At 42.6% G+C, this 26,090-nt stretch overlaps 1 protein-coding gene across 2 annotated transcripts in view; it reads right to left on the bottom strand.

Annotated features, from left to right (window-relative positions):
- The window catches only part of SMARCC1 (SWI/SNF related BAF chromatin remodeling complex subunit C1), a 93,566-nt gene that overhangs the window by 9,424 nt on the left and 58,052 nt on the right, over positions 1-26,090 (bottom strand). For both annotated transcript variants that reach the window (XM_074844691.1, XM_074844699.1), the window contains 5 exons: positions 20,326-20,381; positions 18,402-18,516; positions 17,360-17,514; positions 12,030-12,164; positions 7,952-8,210 (listed from right to left, as the gene is read on the bottom strand). In XM_074844691.1, the coding sequence (XP_074700792.1) occupies positions 7,952-8,210; positions 12,030-12,164; positions 17,360-17,514; positions 18,402-18,516; positions 20,326-20,381 (720 nt within the window). The remainder of the gene's footprint in view (positions 1-7,951; positions 8,211-12,029; positions 12,165-17,359; positions 17,515-18,401; positions 18,517-20,325; positions 20,382-26,090) is intronic.

The following is a 26,090-nucleotide window of genomic DNA, read 5'->3' as shown; positions in this document are numbered from 1 at the left end:
TGAGAAGAGCAGAAAAGCTGGGAACTGAGAAATCCCCAGCCTGGGAGCTGCCGCTTGGCAGGAACCTCAACCTCTCCAAGTGTAATCTGGCCATCCTCCTTCTAACACCACATGCCCACAAGATTCTCTCCACACTAAAGTGATTTAATATCAAAAAACCTCTTCTGAAACACCTGAAACTGGATCAGACTTACTACACACTGAGCAGCTTCACAGGAGGTCTTAAGCTCTAACACCGGGCAAGTATTCCTTCGGCGAGAGAAAGCGTGTCAAACCTGCAGCAGTGCAAAGATTCAAGGACTACGTTTTACATTCAAATCAACCAGTCAAGCTAAAATCACCACTAAACAGAAGTTAAACCAACTTTAAATAAATTTGTTCCTTCATAAATTCGAAGTGTGTCATGACTCTGAATCTCAATGATGCTCCTTGGGAAGCACCCTCCTCCCTGGACCAAGGAGTCTGTAGAGTTTTTTTCCTCTCAAATCTTAGACATTTAAAAATAAGCAGCACTGCAAGTTTTTCTGAAGACGCCTGTAAGCTGCGTTTAGAGGACAGGGTTGGTTGGCTGCCCATTTTTTGCCTTCCTGACATGGTATGCCACAATTTTATCTTAAAATTAGCTTAGGGTACTTGCAGAGGAACAATCCTATCACGTACCAGAACTTCAAAATGCTGAAGCTGAGCACCAACCAAGCAATACCCAACCAAACTGGGATTAAGCAAGGGGAAATTACTACTACCACTATGGCAAAAATGAAGCCCTATTTCTATAGAGATGGTACTTTTTTTTTTTTCATTTTTACAAGTGATACCGCTTCAAGACAGCGGCTCAAGCATAAAATGTGGAAGTGTGACCTATATAAGGGGGAGAGCTTAAAAACAGCAGACGCAGTAAGAGATAAAGCCAAAAGGTTCAATAAAATGAGATTTAGCAGACTAAAAAAAAAATCCTTTACATGTTAAGAGATTGTAGACATTTTCTAATGCATACTCTGAAGCGCTCCACTATTAGCAAACCGCCAACTGCAGATTCACATTACAGTGAAACAGATGAGGAACAGTTTTTAAAGGATCTCCAAGGTATTTATCTCTATTAAAAAAGCCTCTACCTCTATTAAATCAGCTACTTGAGAGGCACTGGAGTGGCAAACAGTTTCAGTATTTTTCTTTCACTGTAGCAGGGGCATGATGCACAAAGCTTGGAGCCGACTCAAATCCTCCTGCACACCTCTCCCTATTTACCCTTCACAGAGAAACTCTGCAAACGCAGCCAGCGCTACGTGAAGGGAGTCTCTCCTTTGGCAGCCAGGATTTTGGAGGGGAGCAGAGCAGGCTGTGCTCTGACATTCCTCTGATCTCCACAGGGGACGTGCCTCGCTGCAGTCTCGCCCTCCTACTCCTGAATTGTTTCTGACATGGGAAGAAGCAGAGCAGCGCTCCGGGGAATGCCCGCGAGCTTCACCGCAGAGCAGCTCCGCCGCACTGCAAGACGTGCTGCTGCCCACCAGGAATGGTTTTCAGAAGACCCACAAATCTGTACTTGGTACCAACCTCCCAGACACGTCCTTTCCTCCGGCACGTCCTCTCCCCACACGCACTGCAGCAGACAATCCCATAACCAAGAAGGGTGAATAATTAACCACAATAACTCATTTAGCATCGCGTCTCGGGGGAGAGGCAGAATTTCCACTTCGCTTGCATATTGCATTTCTGTCACTCCCCTCTGGCGCAATTCACCCAGCGCTGACGACGGAGGCAGCGACACCTCCGAACGCCGAGCTGCACCGTGCCAGGCTCGCGGGGCCCCGACATCCACAACACCTCACTGTTATTTTTCTACAACAAAGCACGCACGATAGAAGATACTTTGTCAAGAAGCTGCTTAGTGCGTCACACCGGCAAGGACAACCGTTCTGCAGGGCAGCACCAGTAACCTTCAAATATTAATGCATCTTCAATAATGGATTCTCGTAGGGAGCTGGGAGCTGCTCAGACTTCCTGGAGAAGCTCTGCAGATGTTAAGACGACAGTACAGTGCAAGTCACTAAAACACCACCCAGCATCCCCAGTGGAATGGGGGATCCCATAGTTGACTCCTGAATCAAATACTCCAGCCCATAATGTCTCTTGCCTGGCCAGGTTTTCATACAGTCAAGAATATACTGGAGGGCACCCAGCGTGGCTTTGCGGTTTCTGTATGACCAACCACCGAAACACCTTGCAAACCACACCTACACACAAATTACGGCCCTGTGGATGCATTCTGCAAACCCAGTTACCAGCCCTATGACTCGACTTTTATCTCACTACTCCCTGCATGGCTCCTGCCAGCAAGCTCCTTACATGCGATGGATAAAAAGCAAGCACTGACAGTTCTTAGAAAATATTTACCAAAAGGAAGTGAACCCAAAATCCTTATCTGTACCAAAAAAAATAAATTCTGGAGCTGCAATCAGTCCAATAGGTAAGTAAATAGCATCCAGTAGCTCAATTTAAAACCACAAGTTTTCAACAATGAAATGCACAACACTTACTTGAAAAACCACAAGCCCAAAATTACTTACAAAGCATTATTTTGAACACTTCAACCATCGACAGAAAATTATGCAAAATATATTGGGGGGGGGGAAGGTTATTAAAGTTACTCATCCAGCCATAGTGGGAAGAGTATCCTTACCTCCCTATTCCATTTGTGCTTTGGGTCAGAAATTCTTTACTAGCTGAAAAGCCCCCCTGAAAGGAAGAGTTAATTAATGACAGCTATTAATACATATCTATCTCTCTTCCTCCACGAATTTCAAGAAGTTTCTCGTATTACACACCACCAGTATCACCAGTACGGGGCACTTCTCATTTCACAGATAACGAGAACAGTGCGCAAAGAGAAATCAATAATGTGCTTCAAATGATACATCCAGCAGCAAGGCTGGTAACACAGGAAGAAATTGGGAATTTTATTTGCCATTATAATTATAAGGTACAGCTTTTCACAGTGAAATTGGAATCCAATTTTATTTTTCTATTTTAAAAGCCTTCATTCCAGGGGAAAGGAGCGAGCAAAATAAATTCAGTCAAAATGAAATTAAAGTAAAAAAATGGGGGAAACGAACTAGTAATGGGACTTGTCTGAAATCAGTGCCTGTGCCAGAGAACAGCAACATACTTCTGGTCACTGAGGTGACCAGAATCTCATCACACCCAAGCACCGAAGGACAAACCGACGGCAGCCAAACTCGGACTGGAGAAGCAGACATCAAGTTAAACCACACGTCACAGCAAACGGGAAACAGAGTCTTATTTCGAGTCTTTAAACTCAAAGCTTTAACCATCAAGCCATGTTGCTTGCTGACTAGCAAAAGGACAGTTAACCCAGACCCACAAAGGAAAACCTGGGAGAAGCAGCAAAAGCTTTTAAGCAGCCTCTCTGGCTGTGCATTGTACACTGTCCGCTGTAAAACTTTCGCTTTACGTGGAATTCCCCAACAGCTCTCCCCTCTCTGGAGGAGCTCTCCTGACTCGTCTTGGTTTCTCTTTCACCGAACCTGCCTGTGGGCCCTGGCCTCTGGACTGATTTCAGCTCTTCACCATGTCCCAACGACTTCTACGGTCCAGCAGAACCAGACAGGGCCGTGACAATGAAAGGCAGCGCACTGCAAAGACTGACACCCGGCTGGAGACGTCCCCCGGCTGGAGACGTCCCCCGGCTGGAGACGTCCCCCGGCTGGAGACGTCCCCCGGCTGGAGACGTCCCCCGGCTGGAGACGTCCCCCGGCTGGAGACGTCCCCCGGCTGTTTCCAGAGACTGACATCTAAGCTAAAGAACATTTTCCTGGAAAAAGCTTCACTGTAGCTTTCAGTTAAGAGATTTGGCTTAACTGCTTCTGCCTCTGAATCCAAAAAAGCCGTAGCAGGAATTTTTTTTCTTCTATTTATAAATGCCTTTTCAGATCCTTTCATCACTTTGTTTCCTACCATCTCTTCAGCTTTTGTCAATCACTTTAAAGACATCCGACTTCGCGTTTTTTTCACAGTCTACTGAACCAACAGTTACACTTTTAGTCACTATTAAGGTCAGAAACCTGTTTGAAAACATCACTGAAAACCAAGGTGAAGTCTGGAATTAAAACCATGCAGCTGAACAGGAAATTGTGCAGGGTTTTTCCATCTCCAGCTTCCCCTCGGGGCTGTTTTGGAAGGTTGCCCACTGGTGCCTCTCAGTTACTGCTAAGTTGTTTTGGGATTTTTCCTCTAACGCAAACTGAATGGGTCAGTTCTTCCTGCAGAGCTGTCAGACCAGCAGGCAGCAACTTGTCTAAATCTCCAATAACATCTTTATACCTGAATGAAGAATTACACCATGGTACTCATCACGGAGGTTTCTTGAAATTGGCCACCTCGGGGACAGCAGGTTGTTATTGGAGAGAAGCTGAGAACTCGGGTTAGGAAACTGCTCCTTCTTCTCACAAAAGCATGTCGGGAAGCACTGGGAAGCTGTACACCAACAGCTCTGAACCCAGAGATTCACCTACAGGACTAAGAGCAGCCAAAAAAAAAAAACCAACAACTTTCAGGCTTCCTCTGCAAGTGTATCTGAGCCCTCCCTTGCAGGGTTAAATTCATCTCCCTACAGCCTCCGAATTTTGGCCTCTCCACCAAGACTGCAGGAGACTCATGGGCAGGCATGCAGTGAGGGAACGTAGGGATGCGTGGTCCTTAAGGTGAAGTTCACCAGTTTATTTCAGAGGATCCCAAATTAGCAACTGCACAGCAAAAATTGCTACTGATCTACGCATGTACACATCTGTCATGAAAACATGGGACTACTAATGCGCCAAGACTTACAAGTCCAATAAATACACCACAATTGCACTAAAAATGTCCAAGTAAGGAAAATATGTAGGATACAATAGAAGCTCTACAGTATTTATCACAGATTCAGCACGACCAATGTGATAAGGGATTATTTTTTAACGCATATAATACACGGGGTGTGCGTACACAAAATTCAACCGCTGGCTGCTTCAGCATGTCAGTAAGATTTCTGGAGACTGCTGCATGCAACAGAGATATCTCCAGCAGAAATTCTCTCTGCGATGATGTACTGATTTGTCAAGGAAAGTCAAACTCTGGGCATCTTAAACTACCTAAAGAGAAAATCAGGTCAATTTGTGAGTCACTATCTCTGGGGACTAAAGGACCCTTAAGTTACTATTTACACATACGTGCCCAGAACTGGCTCAGAGCTGAAGTGCTGAACTCACTCGAGGGAAGAGTGAACTACTCAAATTTTCTTCCCTGCCCTCAAGTTATACAAAACTCCACTGTGAAGCCAAAGAGCTTTGGCACTTGTGGACTTCCCAAGTATTTCTAACAAGCTTCCAACTGAAGTGCCTGAGGAAGAGAGAGTGTTCTGCTTTCTAGACAAGATCAGTTGGGATATGGTAGAAGCAGCCAAGGGTTTGCTTTCAAACTCTCAAAGGGCCTCTGAATTCTCACCTTCCCAAAAATATCAAACCAGCAAACTGTCAGACTAGGTGAAAGGAAGATCTAGCCCTGTATCTGTATGGCATGAGACAGCACCACATGCTTCACCACTGCGGGAGCCAGAAGTGCTGTGCCTCATCCATCAATTTGCTGCACTCCAACAGGAGGGGTGGTGGTGAAGTCAATTTATTGACTAACTTTAATCAAATTTGAAAAAGAGATGTACTGACTAATTAACACGGTACCACACTCCCCACAATACACACTGAAAGGGATCACTGGGGATATAGAGGGTCTGGATGGTTATGACGGGGCTGAAGTAATAAGATATTATGTGAACCAAGGATGTGAATACATTAGAAATCAAGTTTTATTAGTCCCCTAGTGAATACAACAATGCATTTAATCTTGTTACATTTTCACTCTCAATAGCAGCTTGTAAGTAAGAGCTAGTCTAATGATATGCAATGATTCCCCCCTTTAATCTGTTTTCAATTTGCCATTTTTCCATTTCACAGAATGTCTCTCCATTCTACCGCTAAGTGAATAGTGCTGAGTTGTCGATACAGCATATAATAGACAAACTGAGCTACAATATTATTTGAATCTAAAACCCAAACCATATATTATCACACTCCAAATTCAATTTCAGCAAAAGACCGAAACAGCTCCCAAAACAGTATCAGCGTTAACTTTTTGTCCACAAGTGCATAACGAACCCAGGAACTCACTAATGGGTCTTTTAAAAAAGATAGTTAGCTCAGGCATCTAAATCACAAGACAGCTAACTCTTACCTTCCTCTCCAGTAAGTATTACTCTGCATCTGTTGATTGAATCAAGTTTTACGACTGTGGAGATTCACCCAGTTGGATGAGATGCTTCACACTTTCAAGGTGTTCTGCAAGTCCTGCTAGTTTATGATGCACTTTTACTCTTTTCCAAACCATACACTCAACACAGGCCTTTTCCCAAGATGAAAACTCAAGCTCCTGCAGGCCTTCTGCTGCCATGTCCTATTTTTGATTATGATACCCCACACTTTTCAGCTGCTTCAGCAGCAGCCTATGCAAGACCTTCTGAAATATTTTTGGCTAATAACCAATCGGGTCTTTTTAGAATGGTTTTTGGTCAAGCAGCTGAAAATTGACAAAAGCTCTTCTCCTTCGCTGCAGTCTAGTCACACCATCAGGTTACTACATGCCAGATGGTTCTATTCTATTTCAAATTATCATTTCAACAACATTTAGCAAGTGTAGTAAAGCCTTCAATTCCAATTCCCATAAACACCTTCACAGCAGAAGTACAACATTTGGTAGTCTCAATCCCTTTTAACAGTAAAACGTTTAAAGGTGAGACTGCAAATACTGTTAGCAACTTAGTTACTTAACAGTAGGGCTGTTAGTTTTGCCATTAAGTACAAATAGTTGTTCTGAATAAATGGCAATAATATTTTTTATGCCCAGTGGATGTTCCTCCTCCTGAGGTGAGGCACAGTCACATCACCACCTTATTTCTCCATCCTCCGGTTTAGGAGTATCTCCACCCCTGGAGATACCCAAACCTCAAAGGGCCAAGTCCCTGAGGAACCTGATCCAGGTGGCCTTGCCCTGAAGACTTTCAAGGGACTCTTCTGACCAACACGGTTCTGTGATACTCATCTGGCATCAAGCTCAAGTGAAGCAGGCAGAAGCCAGAAGCAAAGCCCCAAGCAGGGCACAGGAGCCTATTAGAATCAGGTGTCCTGCCAAAGGAAACTGCTTATGGAGCTTCCTGCCTCTGCTTCTCGCCCCAGTCCTCTCCCCTGTGTTCTTTTATACAGTTAGGTGGGTCACAAACTGGAGAATTTGAGGGAAGGATTGTTTTTGAAGGAGCAGAGATCACTAGGCATAAAAAAATGTTCAAGGAAATACAAACAAGCTAAAGCCATGTAAAAATGATATTCAGTGGCAGCTCCGTTTTTTACTTTAGAGCTTGGTGTGAGTATCTCCAAGGATGGAGACTCCACAGCCTTACTGGGCAACCTGCTCCAGGGTTTGATGACCCTCACAGGAAAAAAAAAAAACCACCACCACCACCACAAGTTTTTCTGTGTCTAGATGAAACTTCCGGTGTTTTAATTTGTGCCCACTCCCTCTTGCCCTGTCGCTGGGTACTACTGAGAAGAGTCTGGCTCTCTCTTTTGTACCTTCCTTTTGGGTATCCATCCACATTGATAAGATTCTGCCCTCCCAAAGCTGCATCTGCACATCTGGTAGAGGCAAAGGCTATAAACCAAAGCTGCAGTCCAAGCAAAGCTCATCTTTCTAGCAAACTGCTTTGTAAGAAGCACCATGATAAACCACTACGTAACACAGACCATCCATTACACCTTGTGCAATTTTACCCGGCGCTACCTCTTCCTCTGATTTTAATCTATCCTGAAGGGTGATTAACGTAAGGGGATTTTCTCCCTCCAGCTCTTACCTGGCTGTGGTGGGTGAGGCGGTGGCATTTGGTGGTGCATCATAGGGTACGGCGGAGGCTGCTGATGAGGCAGTAAGCCTGGATGTGCTGGTGCCCCAAGGGGGTTCATCCCAGGCCCACTGGAGTGCTGGTGTGACTGCTGTGGGGTTTGACTGTGCTGCTGCTCCATTTGCTGACGAGCCCTTAATTCAGCATATTTCAGCTGTTCCATGTGAAAATTCTGGCGTTCTGTCAGCAATTGTTGCCTCTGCTGCTCTAACTACATCAAAAATAGGGGAAGAAAGACAAAGCGAAGTTAAGAACTATACATTTAAAAGCTGTTTCTGCAAATCAAACACCTATCTATTGATACAACTGTCCGATTTGCAGCAGGTTTTGGTAAAGGATCCAGGCCATCTTCCAGCTGGAACAGCTGAACTCACTTTGTTTTGTCCTAAAGAATCTCTCAGTAATACAACACATCCCTCAATGAGTACTGTGCAGAGCATTCAGCTGCAACACAATTCTAGAAGAAACCGTATGTTTTTCTCTCAATCTTCTGCACGTTGGAACGACGGGAAACAGGAAACTAAAGAGATTTTCCAGGGCAAAACCAAAGCAGAACATGTGTGCACCAGCACGAGCTCGGTGATTACAGGCAGGATCCTACTCCGTATCTTTACGGAGTGTAAGTGTAGGACTCGGACGTCATGATAGCCAGACAGCAATGATTTGTGCTATTAAGAAGAGTATTATGTAAAAACAAACTCGTGTAATTTAGGCCGATTAACATAGAACAGGCTACTTTAACTATGAAGCCACGTAGAGGGTAAGGAAGCCCAAAATGAAAAGACAAAAAAGCTACGGAAAATATTTCTTACGACTGGGCATTTATACAATCGATCACCATCCTGGTTAAGGAAGTGTATGTCATTTGACTTATTTAAGAAGTGATAACACACTTTTCTACATCTATTACTCTTAAGCAATTGGACATATGGATTTGTGTGACTAGTTTACAAATATTTAATGAGTATTTTAAGAAATACTCCATAATTTATCTGAAAAGCAGGTTGCCAAGGAGACTTCCACCTAGCAGAAGTTCTCCAAAAAAATCCCAAAGCTCCATCAATACTTTGTGTTAGCAGTTTGACTGCTGACAAAGCACGGATGAAAAGAGAATACCACAGAGTACACATTCACCAACAGAGCCAGATGGGGACACAGCCTCATGAATAATACATACTCCTTGTTGGGGGCTGGTTTTCTGCATGTAGGGATTACAATGTGATTATTCATGCTGCCGTGACTCCTTTTTCCTTGACCAATCTGATACGTTAGCGGGAAGAACTTGATAAAATGAAGAGGCATGTACACCAATGGTGTAATTGTGCATGTGTGGAAACACATTCAGTAGGTGGCAGGCAGTTCAGAGAAGAATTACTGCAAATGACCCCAAACAAAGGCTCAGGCAAGAAGGACGGCTACACCACACTTTTTATATTCCTTTTATACTCTTCTGTATTCCTGCTTTGTTCTCTTTATGGTACCCTATCTTGCTACAGTTTAAAAAAAAAAAAAAGAAAGAAGAGGTCTTTACAAGTATCCCCAAACAGCATCCAGTGCCTGAAGATACGACTTTTACTTAGGAAAACCAGTGAAAACTTCCCTTCTACACATTCCCTCGCCTCAGGATGAGAGAAGAAAGTTGGACAGAGGAAAAAGCAACGTAAACACAAAGTTATAACACGAGCTGGTCTTAAAACTGATGCAGAGCCCAAAACACCTGGTTCTGCACTAGCTTCTTGCATTTGTTGTAGCCATTTCAGAAGCGGGTTTACAGTCACAGCCTGCAGTTTTACCCCTAGATTAGCATTAAGACAACTGGTAGCAACACACTTTCTGGTGGGCCATCTATCAGTAATTTACATTTGCTCTTCAACTCTCAAAACTCAGTTACACCTGCAGCGGATCTCAGGCACCTTAATGAAGATCAGCACGTATCAGTTCACCACACAATCTTCCTACACAACCCGATTCATGACATCAGCCAAATTTTTAGGTACACAGTCATGAATACTACACTCTTGATGATCTTCAAATTTGCAACAGCGTGTTTTTGCACTGTTGCAAAGTGATTCACAATTAGAAGGGGCTACTACAAGTGCTTAATGTATACCCACACAATAACCATCATTGTACTACAATTTCATCTCCAGCAAGTAACTCCTCCCTAAACAGAAACAGTAAAGGAGGCATTCATGTGCTATTATAAATTCTGGGTCAACAAGGCTCCTACCAACAGGATCCCTGGTTACACACAGAGTTGGCAGCACTGAAATGACTTCAGTTTAAACCCTGAAGTAAATGTGTTTTGCCTAAAATCTAACACCCTCCAGTCTGCAGCACAGATTTCTTCCAGCACTTACAATCGCCTTACTTTTACTATAAGAAAAAGCCAGTGCAGCAAATAAGGAAATATGCATAGTGTGCAACAGCACTAAGGAATTTTTTTGCTTTAATTATTCCACTACATATCCACAATGACAGGTGAAAAGACCAAATTTAACTATCAGGAAGCCAAGGGAAAAATTTGTATGCACATTTTAAGAAAGGAAAATGTCATATGCCTCAAAATGGAAAAAAAAAAATCCTGTCACTAATAGAATATAACCCCGAAAGAAAGGAACCCACAGAGAACCTTTTCAAAATAGTTAGGTCCATTTCTTGAGCTGCCAATCAGTGTCAGAGGCAAACCCCACACTGAAATGGTTGAGGATGCTGAGCAATTGAGAAATTCTTGCTGACATTCTGCTACAACAAAAGACCACAGTTTGTCAAACTCTATCAATGTGATTAATGCCAAAGCGAGGATGCAAATTCCATTAAATTCACATGGTAGGGCAAATGTGAAAACCCCTGGAATGACGAGTCAATATCTTCAACACATTTAGAGTAATTGTGTATTGACAAAAATGAGCGAGCTAGACAACAGAAAACTAAAAAAATTGACTGCTCTCTGATAAAAATGAAGTTTTGGGTCATCTTTACAGTAGTTGGAGAAACCACTTCTCTGAAAGCATGCTGCACTATATATGAAAGAATGCTTAGCAACTGATGTGCAATCCAGCCACTGACAGGCAAAGGCAGCATCCTTTCCACATTATACCTTGATTTTAGGGATACACAAGTCTCTAGCGAGGTGTCACTAACAGTGCTACAATATAAATAGGATCCTGCTTGGGATGCACCGTAAAGATGCTCTCTTAGTGTCACTACCTTCTTCAGCTGGCTAGACCTCAATCCAGACCTGTGTCCTGGCTTACAGCCTCACTAGACTGAGGACAGAAGCTAACAACCTTCTTGCTTAGCTTGCCCAGCTCCTCCTACTCATCAGTCACACTTCATCACTAGATCTGCCAATTTAGCTTTGTTCTATTTTGATGCTTTCCTGGTCCCTATGAGCAACCACCTTTTCCCATCTCCTGACATCCTGGCTTCCTTGCCTTCTCTTGAACCTGCTGTTGCTCTCTCCAGCTCGGGCAAACCCATCATCACAAAACGAGAAGCTGTTACTCCTGAGCACATATCCTTCTGCTACTGCATCTCACTTTTGAGGACTTTCCCCTACTGAGAATGCTGTCCAAACAAAACCTGAACTGCTTGCTTAAAACCAAATCTCCAGTCTAAACTGGGTCAGGAAGGAAAGGCAGGACAGAGCTGGTTTCCCTTCCCTTAGGGAAGTAAAGTTTCCACCCATTTCACTCTCTTTACAGGGAAAATCCATTTGCATGTCAGATATCATTCATGTGATCAGGTCTACCTAAAGGCTCACGACCGATTCCATGTTCATGCTTAGATGACAGGAGCAGGGATTAGGAAGCAAATCTAGGATACCACCAGTTTGCTGCTTATGGCAAGGAGGAGATGCTAGATAAAGAAGGAGAGGGCTCAAATGCTGCTGCAGTGGGTAATTATGAATTCTAGCTAAAGGAGAAAGATCTGCGTAAAGGTGGCAAACAGCTAAAGTTGCTAGTTTTCCAGCTGTTAGCATACACAGATGTTTGCAGTGACTGACTAATCCAGAAATCCTACTTACTGCCTCTTTCTCTCTGTCCATAATGGTTTCCAACTCCTCAAAATGGCGAAGTTTTATCTCCAGTTTCTTCATCTGCGTTTCCACCAAAAGAGCAACCAGGGACTTGATCTTCCTTTCTTCCACTGCTGCTAGGTGCTGAGGATAAAACACAAGTTTTTGTGTTACACACATTTCACAAAATAAAGTGCTGTAAGGGAACAAAAAAGCCAGCTATGCCTGCCTCTAGCTTTAGCCATCCTATTGCACTTCTGGACAGAAAACAGGGCCTGAGATTATCAATCTTATGCTTGGAACCGGAAGCCCTTGAGAGATTATTCAGATTTCAACCAAATGAATAGGTGTCAAGCTTTAATACAAGAGGTATTGTGCACGCTTGGGACTCGTAAGCAATCCCGTTTTGCCTCGAAGCCTTCCGAGCGCTGTGCAACAGAGAGCACTTTCAGTGGAAATGCAAATGAGGGAGCAAGGGTACGTTGTACCGAGTCAGCTGCAGGTCATCCAAAAAGCTTTCACCAAAACACACGCAGAAGACTTTTACCTGGAATGACCCACAAAGACAGCGAGATGACTCTTGCATGCCTTTGCCATTAAAATATTTTTCACTCAAGTAAATGAGAAGCTATGTATCTAGCTAAGCATATCCCCATTACACGCAGCACCACACCACTAAACCATAAGCTTTCTCAGGGCAGCAGTTCCACCTCGGGCTAGGGAGAACTTGCAGAGAAATCTCTACACAGATATTAGAAGAAACTTAAAAAAAAATATCTCCTGTTTCTTTTTATAACCGGGTTGCACAGTATTGCTATTGCAGAAGAAAGCTGAAGGCAAAGCTGTATTTAAACTGCAAAAGCAAACTGCAGAAAAAGGCAAATAGACTCTTCACAAGGCTTTAGCTTTACCCCATTTACATATACACACTTAACACATAAATGATACAGGAGATACATATATATATGTGTGTATACGTGATATATGTGACAGCCTATAAAAGTGTTTCACATCCTCCAAGTGTGAAAGGCATGTTAATGATGCTTTCTACTAGCTTTTGGTAAAAGCCTGCTGTTCAAAATGAAAATACACTCAAAACACTCCTCAAGCGTACTGCCTGGGAGTTTCTGTATTAATAGTCAAAGGATGTTTCCCAACCACAGTGTCTGAGCAAAGCCTTACTGACACATCCAAGGGTGGAGGGGGAAGGAGAGTTGGCTTTTGAGAAGGGAAAGGTGAGGGCCAAGGGGAAGAAGGAAAAAAGAAAAAGCTGGATCTCACCCAGCTCAAGCTGCAAACAGAGACTCATATTTAGCAAGCTGTGCCCCAAACCTTGGCTCAGAACTGGGTGAAATATAGAGCTAGAGAAAAGCAGCATTATAAAACTCCCTGGTAATCCTAATTATAAACAGAATTTCTCAAAAATGTACAATATTGTTTCCATCACTAATATGGTGTGTCATTTGACAGCATGCACCTTCGGTAACCCACCAGCAATAAAGCAAGTCTTCAGTAAATCTGAACATACGCTCCAGACTCTCCCTAAATTTAAATCAGGTACAGTTTGAGAGGATCAGAGTGATCCCCCAAGTTCATCTAACAGCACGCCACTGTGAAATGCAAGTAGGCTACCCAGTTAAATACTGACCAGTGGTGCATACATTTGAAATCAAGTAACTGAATGGCTGACAGAACTAGAAAATTTAATGTCATTTAGTGCTGTATAGTAACAAACTGATTTCTACGAAAAGTCAGAGTGACAGAAGTACCTTTGTTGTCATACACAGCCTCCTGACAGTCATTTCGCCTTGCTTGATGTGTGCAATTTTAATAGCAAAACCAGCTTAACGGAAAATCAGCAAGGCACATGATTAGGTAAAAGACACTCAAAATACACATTAGAAAGGAAATGAAGTTTTTCCTAGAGACCCAAAGTGACTGCTCCTTAGCCAGGCATTACGCAGTGCTTTCACGTGGACAAAGTCATTACTAACTCTGCAGGTGACAAAAAAATAGTACGACAAAGTGATTTGAAGTGCCTGATAAACACGTTGCTGTTTAATAAGCAAAAAAGAAGATGGTATGTGACATTATCCCGGGACACAGCAGGTCTGAACGACCTGAGCATCACTAAGTCAGCCAGCAGACCTGGCCTCTGGCTGAGAGCTGGTATAGAGCAAAGCTTTGGTTTAGTATTTAAACAGGAGCCCTAAACACAAGTATAGCCAGGAGTGCCTCTGCACCTGGGCTTGTGCCCGTCACCACAACGCTGACTAATTTCACTGCTCAGAAATTTTATTTCTGGGTGAATACTGTTAAACTCGGGAGGAGGCTAGCTACTGACCTAGCACACCCACATTACAGGCACTTTCCCAGAACCCAGCCCATCCCCCAATCTTCTTAAACCCAGCTTTAGCTGTGAAATTAGCTAATCACAGCAAGAGCATGAATGTGACAACTGGTATAGACAACTGTAAAACGAGACCACAAGAGACCTCTGGAAAATGGATAGCATCCTAGCACCATCTCACTGGAACACCGTGCTGAAGTCGTCTCACCCACACGCAAGAGGTTAGCTGAACTTGCAACAGGCAGAGAAGACTACTCTTTCTTCCTTCTCTTGTCCTATTTTGTGAAAGGAGATGAGATGCTTCGCCTAGCTTTAGTACTGTGAGGCCAAGAGGGGACAAAACTGTCTTTCACGAATGAAACAGAAGAAATAAAGGTGGCAGATAACACAGCACCATCTAAATTAAGGCACACAGTGGGAAAAAATAAGTCCTGTCATGCATACATTCAAGCATGAAATGAAAAAGGTCCTACAGAGAGTTTCTAGAGCAGCAAAAAGGAACCAATTAAAGACATAATTTGATTTGCCTGTAAACAGAAGATGGGATGTAGCTGCCTGCAAAAACAAACATGATTTTAGCAACAGGGTCCCTTCTATTCCTGAATTTTACATTTCTAAATACCTGCAACACATGAAAAAGGTGGTTGATAACCGAAGGCTTTTTAATTCAATAGGCAAAGGGAAGTGCTGCAATGCTGCAATGGTTAGTGGCTGAAACGCATCAGACTAGGAATAAAGCTTAACAGCAGAGTTTAAATCCCATGGAAAAACTTACAGACAATTATAGGAGGTTTTGCATCACTGGCAGTTTTGGTATCTAGAAAAGATGTATTCAATCACAGCTACCTCAAAACAGGAATTCAGGGAAGTCATGAGATCAGTGTTATGCAGGAGGTCAAATTATGACCAGGACCGTCCTTTTCAGCAGTGTAGGTGATAGGTCAGGAGCTACAGCAGAAGCTCTGCAGCTCAACTGCAACTGGACAAAAGCTAAGAGCAATCTGCAGGAGAGAGAACATTTTCCATCGGGTGCTACTTAAGCATAGAAAGGAAAAAAATAGCTTACATTGATTTAGGGACTTTAATTCTAATATTGTTTGTACAGAACCTGGTAAAAACACATTTAAAATTGTTGCTCTTCTACATGTAGTAACACAGAGTCACACCCCACTGGATACCACTTCTCACACAGCACAACTTACTGGGAAAGCCACTTACTCCCAAAGGAAAAAAAACCACTTCAAGTGCCTGCCTTTAACCCCTGTTTCTCCTTAGAAGCCAACTGCAATATTCCTCTGATATAAAATCATAAGGAAACCACTCTGTAACAGCTCTTTGCATGACCACGTCTTGAGTTTATCATGAAGAACCAAATTACTCTCTCAGACAAGATCCAGCTCACTGAAAGCCTGAATATTGTCTGGGTTTTTAAGTGCAAGTGGAAAGAGAAATCCCCGTTGAACTTGAATTCTACTCTGAAGTGTGAACATCCTAATTATAATAGATTATTTCCTGTAATATAAAGCTTAAATTCTTCTAGAATATTACCACCACCATAATGAAAACTGCCATTAGCCAAGTCCCTCCTCCCTCTAGCACTCATTATCACCAAAGGAAGGAAAGATCATCTTTATTCGGAGCAAGTAGCCTTCCATAAAACAGAGATTAAATTTAACGCCTCCTTATATACATGCAGAGGTTTTTTTCATCTTGGCTGAAAATATCTCTGAGTCTGTTGAGCTAAAAGTAAATTACTCTCAGTAAGACAGTTTGGTGCTTCGATGCAGACAGGCAAATTGATGCACAAGGGAGCCAGTTAGGACTCTGCACTCCACCAAAATAACGAACCTGAAGCGTGCCTGTGAAGTGGGATTGCACACAGCCAGGGTGCCTCGCTCTGACACTAAGCAACACTGAATTCATGCGACTTGTGATTGGAGAACCTGGCTTGAAAGGTAGTAAGTAAAAATAGTCTCAAATCTCATGGGTTCACAAAGGAGGGACTGCATCATCCTGACAACACCTATCATCACACCATTGTCAATATGTATGATGCAGCCAGGAAAAAAAGTCTAAAGTTATAAGAGTCGAAGATCAGACTGGAAAAGGCAGTACAACACACTCAACACCTCATTACGTCTACCATTACGTCCTGGAAATCCATCAGGAAATAAACACCACCCATGCTTTGCTTTTGGTATCTATAAAGTAGGTGACATGGAACATGGCACTGAATCCAAGAGCAATTAAGAAACCCACACTAGAACTTGAATCCCAAAAAAATATGTAAGGACAAAACAGATTTTGAAAAAGATAGTATGATAGAAGTGAAGGCAGTCTGGTTCCTGCAAACAAAGTGAAAGACAACATGCAATTAGTAATTATAGGGTAAAGAAAAGCTATTAGATAGGACACTGATTCAATCCACAGCTCCTTAAGAGACTGCAGACAAATAGAAGTTTAATGATAGAAGGAGAAGAACATGCTTTTAACAGACACATGGTACCTCTTAAAAAAAAACCAAACACATTAAGTTGTCTATAAAAAACTGTAACGCTACAATTGAACATCACATTGTTTTTACAGACAAAGAGTCCAAGCACAGAAGGCTCGTGTGACATCCACAGAACAGCTGGTGGCCCAGCAAAAAAGGCAAGGGAAGGGTTTTATCACCCAGGCCTATGCCCTCAGCAGTACGGCCAGGCCTATCAAGCAGAGAAAAGTCTTTCCAAAGAATGACAAACACATTTTGGGGCTATTTCTTAGAGATGTTCATTGACTTCATAATCATAAAAGTAGCTGCCTAAATTAAAACTATGCTATTTCACTTAGGAGTTGAAGCAGAAGAGACTGAAGGCAGCATTCGTGCTCCTTCAAGGTACTAGAGATTAGAACATGGAATCGCTCAGATCTGGAACAAAGGACCATTTTAAGAAGAGTTCTAATGTGAACTGGAAACCAAGCCAATGGATATTTGTATAAAACAAACCTTTGCTTTGGTGGCAGCTGAGGCAAGGGCAGCAGCTGCAGCTGTAGCTACGTTTCCTTCCGAGATTTCATGTTCTACTTTCTTCTTCCCAGCCTCGTTTTCTTTGTCTTTGCTTGCATCAACGTTCTCCTTGTTCTCTTCCGCCTCCTTTTCTTCTGAAAGAGATTTCCCACCAAGGCCGTTACGTGCATTCTTCCCTCGTTAACAGCATCGCCTCAAGACAGGAATTGCACCACGCATGCTGCTATTAGTCAAACAAATTAACTCATCCACAGGCTGTCACGTCCCTACGTTACAGTACTGCTACTTGTCCACAAATCCTGACAGGGGAACAATTCTAGTCTAAGAGGATCCGATCTAACAAATAGGGCAACTTTAAGTGCTTTTAGCTTCCATCCTGTCAATTCACCTCTGCCATCAGCATACTCTCATCAGAACAATTTCAGATGTGCTTCCAAATCAACTCCATTATTACATCAAATCCAAATGCTTCTTGTTCTGCCTGGTGCTAAAATACTGAATGTAAGTTCCAGGAAAAAACAATATATCCATGTGGTACAAGTGAAACGTGTTAAAAATAAATAACAAGAATAATGTCTGATGTAGAAAAAACCCAGCATCCTCAGCCTGTCAAAATAAAGGCTCTGCATCACTTCACAGGGAAACCGAGCTGCCATATTAACTTCTAAGGGTAGGAGCGAGCAGTCCCATTTCTTTGCATCAAAAATGATCAAATGGTGTGCAATACAGGCAAAATAATATAATTTATATGACCTACACGCACTTTGCTACTGCAGTTTCTTCACCCAGTCACTACACAGTGAAAGAAAGCTCAGCCGAGGTCTAAAATGAGTTCAGGAAAGAATTTAGCGCCTGAGCTTTGCAGTAAAATTAAACTAGAATATTTACTACCGAACCATGAAGCAGCCTGATGTGCAAGAGAAAATATTTCTGCCACAGTTGAGTTTATAGTCTATTCCAGCCACTTTAGAGAAAGGCTATTAAAGCTAACACAGCTTGAGGAACAGCTGGGAACCATTACCTGGCTTGGTGTCTGCAGTCACTTCGCTATCTTGCTCTTTTTCGGGATTTCTCTCATTTTCTCCTTCTTGTACTTTATCGCCTTCCTCAATTTCACTCTCCGCTTTGTTTTCAACCTAAATGGGATGAAAGATTGTTGAAGAATGAGAGATACAGAAGACATTCACTGTTAACTTGGTTTATAGCTTCCAGATTAGTTCACTATCATAAGGGAAGAGATTCAATTTTAAAGGTTGACTGCTACTTAAGCCCATTTTCACAACTGCAACTCAAGTCCGAATAAACAAAGTAACTGCTATATTGGACAAAGTCCATCAGATTCGATAACCTAGGCCAACCTGGGTTCATCTGAAAGTACCAGAAATCCTGAACTAACATGACAGACATGTGCTTCACCCCATGTTGCCCTCATTTACTCCAGTAGTTTGTACTTAAGTGTTAAATATTATATCATTTCCAGTGTCTGCTGTGTTAACTTTTATACAGTATTCACCTACCCAGACAGCTCCAAATTCTGCAGAACTCACGGTCACAACAGCCTCCTGCGGCAGTAAACGCTACAACTGAATTACACGTTACAGTAAAATGCTTCTGTCCAGGAACCGGTGGAAGGGAGCAAGCAGCAGCTTCATGTTTAACACCAGAAGCATCATTTTCCCCTTGAAAACACTCCAAATTGAACTGAATGTTTCTCGTTTACTCTGCTCTACAGAAAAATGCATCTTTCCAAGCTCTGACCAAGTCTTCTATGCTTACCTCTACCTAAGTGTACCTATTTATCAAAAATGCAGCCAAAGAACTACCTGGAAACAGAGTGAGAAGTAACATCGAGAGTACGCTCAGCAGCCGTCGGGTTAGTTTTATCTCATGCATTTGATGGAGGCAACACAGAAATATTGCCTGTTGCTGCGGACTCAATAAGCACCTACCACCATATATTTAGCAGGGTGATGTTCTAATTCCAGGATATTAGTTTAATCCCAGCTCAGGTCTGAAACAATCACAGCCAGCGCCACTATTGTAGACTATCTGAAAAGAGGTACTGTGTGTGTAGGCATGTGGTTATGGAAAAGCCCCAAGCAACTGCATTCTTGCAGGCACTACCAACAGGTCGAAGGAATTAATTTCTAAATATCTGATCTTTATGGGCAGGATGCACCATACCTGACATCAAGAGCACACAATACACACATCTATAACCAAGAGTTAGCCCAGGCTTCTTGTAACGAGGAGTTTTATTGACCAGCTCAGCTACAGGCACCTTGACCAGCCAGATCTCACCCTCCCCTGTCCACTAAGCTGCACACGATCGCACAGATTGAACAGATAAAGTAACCTGTACTGTCACTGCAGAGCTGCAATGCAGCTGGGGCAGAGGTTTCATTCAGGCTCTCTGTTCAGCTCCACATGCCTCACTCGGAAATGGTTGCCAAATACTGCAAGTGACCAGAACTCGCTTTCCTGAAAAGTCCTGATCTCTGACCTTGTCAGAACTGAAAGCTGTGTTCAACTTGTAAAAGACAAACTTTTACAGAGCAAGACTTCAAGATGATGCTTGCTTTAGACCACTACAAGTCATGAACTGTAACATACCAACATCCCTCTGCAGCTGAAGTCTCTAATTCATTTGATATCGCCCACTCCACATTTCCTCCCAGTCCAACCTTTTTTCCTCAGGATTAGGAAACACCACACCAACGTCTCATTGCCACTTGCCCAGCAAAAGAAATGTCTCTGTATGCTTTGAGACTAAATCTTTCCTAAGAAAACGAAGCCCTATGGAGACTGAAAACCCTTCCTTACGGACATACACTGACCATCACACTACCATCTACCTTTCTTATCAGGCATTTTAGAACGTAGTAATTTAGGTTTGTAAGTGTCAGAAGTATCTTTTCAGAATCAGTGTACTGAGCCAAGCTTACCTTCTCAGACTGTTGCCCATCTGTGTCTGTTTCCATCTTTTCTTCTTCAGCTCCCTCTGAGAAAACAAGCAAGTATTGAGAATTGCCATACTCAACATTTATTGCAGGGTTCACTAAAATTTTCTGTTCTCTAACAACAGTGGTTTAAAGAAAGCCACTACATTAAACTCCTGAAAGACTAAAAGCTATTTAGGCTAATTGTAGTTTAAAAATCAAGTTTACTTGCAAATTTAAATTTAACTGGTTTTTCTTTTCGGCCCAACAAGCAGGACAGAGCATTAAATTATCTATGCTCTGCTGAAACCCCCAGTTTGGAGAAACCACCAAATCTATCAATTTTAGCTACATAAAGGGCAGTTCAATGCACAGTTCTGCAGCATTCAAGTCATTCAGTAATTCCCACTTGTAAGTCGCAGTATTATAAAATGTTTTTCCCGATACAGCCAATTTGATTCTGTAGATGGTTGTCAGTTACGTGATTAACCTCAGTTACAGTGCTGCCAGACCTGTAATTCCTCCGTAGCACAAGATCCCCTGAGCTGCTTTCGATGAAAGGTCTATCCAGAGGCACTGTCATGTGCCGCGGGTCAGCTGAAGATTTAAATTCTATTTTGCAGGTGGTGCAAATACCAGAATTCTCCAAAGCAGACTTCAAAATAATTATTCAACACCGGAGTAACATTAAGCACTAGCAAATTTGTTAAAGCACTAACGCTGTTCTTAAACACTAAGGATCTCCTGTTATTTCTGGCCTCAAAACCCCTGGAGTTGAAGGCAGCGAGCACTTATCCTCCGCGCTGGTTTGATGTGAAACCCTGCACAGCGAAACCTTATTTCACACCCTTTGTACCCGTGGCTTTGCAAGAGCATGATGACCAACTGGTTCTCCAGTCCTGTACGGCTTCAAACTACATTTCTCCCCAAAGCACTCTGAAATTGTATCCAAGCCCTCAGAAATACTGACAAAGCAAATGTTTGAGTCTGAACCAAACAATGAAGCTTAAATCAAAGAAACTGGCCCAGAAGGTGTATTCCCATGCTAGATGTTCCTGGACAGTGCTCTCACTCCGACCTTGATCGTTCATTCTCCTGCTTCTTCCTCAGCTGTACTGCTATCAGTACTCGTGCGTTTGTACTGAAGAATGGAACAATTAAATGATCCGAGTTAAACCCCACCAACACTTGCTTCACCCTCTCACTGAAAAAAAGCTGTATCTCAGGTCCTCCTCAAGAGCCCAACTGCAGCTGCCTAGTTCGGGGCAAAACAAGATATGAATCACATCTGAGCACAAGAACTGGTTGTTGGCTAGATATAAAGCAAGAAAAGCACATAAATTACCAGCTGAAAGCTCTGAGTTTCTTCTGCATCCAAAATATAGCCAAACAAATGAGAAACAGAGCTGAGGCTGAATGAACACACCTCCTGGCAATGTTGTCAGAAGACAGCCTGCTCAACTCCCAGCTTTTCAAAAAGCAGGCTTTCCAAGATGCTCTGAAAAAACAGAGCTGAGTTGCACCTTCAGTGCTAACGCTGAAGAAGGTAACAGCACTGGGCGAGCTCTTAGTTCTCCCCAGTGGCTTCACGTGCTGCTGACTGACATCGTAAGATGTGCAGGGCTCTCCATAAAACCACCAGCTGGGTTCTCTGGGCAATAAGATTTTCTTGGACTTCTCCAGGAGGTGGAGCCTCAGCCTTACACCATGACCTGAATGTTCAGAGGAACTGCACCAGACAGTTCTCTGCCCAGACTGGCTCCAAGCCAAGGCTCCCGTCCTGGGGTCATGAAGTACTTCCTCATGGAAGAAAGAGACACGTGCCAAGCATGTGCTCAGGAGGAGACCTCTACAGAGAGCAGAGGCAGCTCACCTACACCACTGCAGCCTCCAACCCTGAACTGGTCATCAAAAATCTCCATGAGAAGCTAAAAGTATATAATAGGAACTATTTGGACACTCGACAGGTTCTCACCACCGTGGATGTGTGGGTCAGGACAGCATCTGCTGCCTCTTACACCTTCACATTTGGAAGCCAGAACAGGTCTGCCAGATGCCCTACCACCACCACATGTGAAAAAACCTTAGAGTCAATACACAACTGCGTGCTTCCTGATACTGCTCGTTTTGTTTGGGTTTGGTTTTTTTTTTTTGGCTGACTAGACTGAGCTCTTCAAGCTTGTAACCTCTTATTTACTGTCTGTTTGGCATTCAAATAGCTATTACAGAGATATCTGAAGAGTTCTGCCAAAACAGAGCCAGGCATCCTTGCATTACAGATTGCTTTCTGAGCAGCAGCTGACCAGTTATTATCCCATCTAACTTCAGCATCTACAACAGAAGACCAGCCTAACTGGTATACAAGCAAAACCAAAATGAGGAAGGAAAAAAATAAAAATAATAATAGTAAAAAAAATCACTGGTACCATGTACTGGATGCACGAACCTCGTAAGAGAGGTGAGTGTTTTAATAACAGTATAATCTTGTGCTTAAGACACATCTCTTGCTGCTAGCCCTTGGTTCATTCATTAAGTTATTCCTTTACAAAGCATCTATTTAAAGTGGTCCTACTAATGACAGCAGGCCTCAGAGATGAGAGTATAACCACCACCATAGTGATGGAGAATATCATGAAGGTGTCTGAATAATGTGCTACTTCCTGATATTTTGTACATGGATTGTTTAAAGGCCCAATTTATTTGCAGCACCCAGCAGTTCTGCAAGAACAGACAAGAGGGAAGTGTCAGTGCAATCCCATACTCCTTGTCTAGGATCTTCATTTCTCTTCTGCAAGAACAGAAACTCTAGTACAATTTAACATACAGAGGCATTAAAAGAGCAGCTTATTTAGATTATGGACTTCCCAACACATGCTGCCATAAAACTGCTGGTGAAAAGCCCTGATCCATCTCTAAGCTTCTGAAGACATTAGCTGGGGTTGGGTGCTCATTTTTGGTAATCCTCATTTTACTGGCAATGCCTGTGTGCTACGAAACAGGTGTACAAAGTGTTTTATTTCATAGTAACAGTTCCATAGAGAAGTTTTTACAAAAGTCCCTTCTATATATAAGAAAAACACACTAAAATGTCTGATTGAAATATAATGGTTTTACTCTTGGCTTATTTTAAGATGATAAACCTACTTATCTGAAGTATTTGCTACCATAATTCAATTTATGGAGACTGGGGACGTACCTCCTCAGAAGTTTTATCTCCGAGTTAGGATTTAGCGACCTAATGATGTCACAAGGAAAATCTAGATTAGATTTTGTCAGACAGCAAGCCTAGGAGCAAAGTTCCAAGCTGGGCTTAAAATGTCACCTCTCCTAGTAAATGAAACAGAAAGCTTTAGAAAGAAACTTTTATTCTCTCCTTTAGCAAAAAAAGTGGAGACAAAGTGCAGAACACTCCAAGTGTGCTTGGGTTGTTGAGATCATGAGCTCAAACTAGGAAAGCACGACACACGAATACACAAGTTTTCATTTTGGTGCAGCTTTGCCCAAACACCAAGAACTTCAAGATTCCTAGTATTGGGATACAGTGTAACTGAAAGAAAAGAGCCTATAATTTTGTATAAGCAACCCAAAACTTAACCACAGGGAGAAGTGGAGCAATTCTGAAGTTCTACTTCATACAAAAACTCCAAGTCAGAGTGCAACAAGTCAGAAAAGCTCTACCCTGTGGACAATTTTCAGTCAAAACAGGGAGGCTTCTGTCTCTTAAAAGCTCATGATTTGATAATTTTTTCACTCTTCTGGAAGACAAGAACCTGGAGCTCAGGTTCTCCAGTCTAGAATCAGGCGAGCAGAGACTCAAGTCTCAGCATCCCTTACTAGCAGGAAGCATCTTGACCATCGGGCTACAATCTCCTCTGCTGAAGGCTCCTAGTCCAAAGGAGTTCCCACAGGAACCTCCAGCTACACATTTATACTCCAAGGGAGGGGGAAAAATTCCCTAGAAAATTCTCGTCATGCAACTGCACAAGATTTGCTCAGGAGCGCAAACTTCACAGGTGACAACACTTCTTGCTAGACACAGAACCACATTTGAGAGAAAGCTGTAAGTCAATAATCATGTAAGCTGTCCCTAAGAATGCCATAAAGTCTTAAGACACAAACTTTCCTCCTCTACCCAAAAAGTCAGTTTGTTCTTGCATCTTTTAGTTCAGACTGAACTCCTGTTCGGTCTAAACTCAGTTTTGAACGTGGGTTTTGTTTTCTGATTAGAGCGCGTTTCAAGGTTTCCCATCTTAAGGCAAAGTTTTTCAGAAAAGCAGCATCCAGCAACGCGTGAGTCACTGCGACAGGTGAAGACGTGAGCACAGGATGAGTTTGTGTAGGTTTACAATGTGCTACACATCAGGCATTGTCACAGATTGTAAGTGTTTGCTATTAACTCTCTGCAAGTATTGGGACAAGTTTTATTAAATATTCCTTTTTTATTTCCTATAATCATAGAAAGGTTTGGTTGGAAGGAATCTTTAACCATCAATCCAGTCCCACCCCCCTGCCACGGGCAGGGACACCTTCCACTAGCCCAGGTTGCCCAAAGCCCCGTCCAACCTGGCCTTGAACGCTTCCAGGGAGGGGGCAGCCACAGCTGCTCTGGGCAAATTTGGAGACCAATCTGTGGACCATGGTAAGAGTTCTTAAGCGACTACTGCTGCAGAGGAAGTTCCAAGGCAAACAAGACAGCCCAGAAAGACAAACTCCTTCCCAACCACCCTTCAGAGAAAATTTTCTCAAAGAAAAAAAGCACAAAGTAAAGAAAACTTACCTCACAGTAAAGAAAACTGCCCTTGGACTCTCCCTTGTGTCATAATACATTTGACAGACACTTTCCAAAACAAAGTGTTCTTTTATATGACATAGGGACATATTCAGCTACAAAGAGTCAGAAGGTACATACGTGTGACAGTAAGATTATTGCCAACGTCTTGATTTAACTTAGGTGTTCTAGTCCTGGCTGTAATAATAAATGTTATTTTAAAATCAGGATGACAACTTTAGGCAGGTTGTAGTCAATGGTTTTTGAAAACTGTTTTGTTGTATTAGCTACTAAGCCCTTATTTACAGTGACAGCGCTATGCCTCTGCAGTTCCCACCGGCGTAAGCCATTCTGCACTTGGGTACGTCGAGGGGACCATGCTGAAATACTACATGTATGAGGAAAAAGAAAATGAAAGCTACCAATTATTAGTCTGGGGGTTAAACGAGTTTAGCTCAGTTGAAGGAGGTTTTTGCTTCTAAATTATGGGCTGCTGAAAGTACCTCAAAACAATTAAGAGTCCCATAAAAGTTCATCTCTAATCCAAACACAAAAGGATCAGGAGAAAACCAAAACATTTCTGACCTTTTGCATGAGAATGACAGAAGTGGCTCCTGCCTTTCAGTTCCCTACAAACACAACCATACCGACTTTCCTGTATGATCTAACGAGATTAATGAAAATAACTGACAATACAAACAGGAACTGATTAGTCGGAGATACATGTCCCTAATACAAAAAGGGAAGACTTAACTTTAATGAGAAAGACCCTGTAATCCCTTTTACATGGCACCGATGATGCTCTTTAACCCTCTCCAGCAGGTTTGGTATTATACCCTGCAGGCTGTGGGGAATCAAACTAACAACACTTCTCAAATCAGCAAGAGGCAGATGGTTGTGAGTCACCACAAGACATCTTTCAAGTGGGAGAAACCACTTGCAGACCAGGAAACATTGCCTCTCCATGCTCCTCTTCATATCTGAGGCAAATATTTTCTGTCTC

This window comes from Strix aluco, chromosome 1, assembly GCF_031877795.1.
Source record: "Strix aluco isolate bStrAlu1 chromosome 1, bStrAlu1.hap1, whole genome shotgun sequence".
Lineage (NCBI taxonomy): Eukaryota > Metazoa > Chordata > Aves > Strigiformes > Strigidae > Strix > Strix aluco.
Note: the sequence above shows the minus strand (reverse complement) of the source record. Positions and strands in the feature narration are given on the sequence as shown.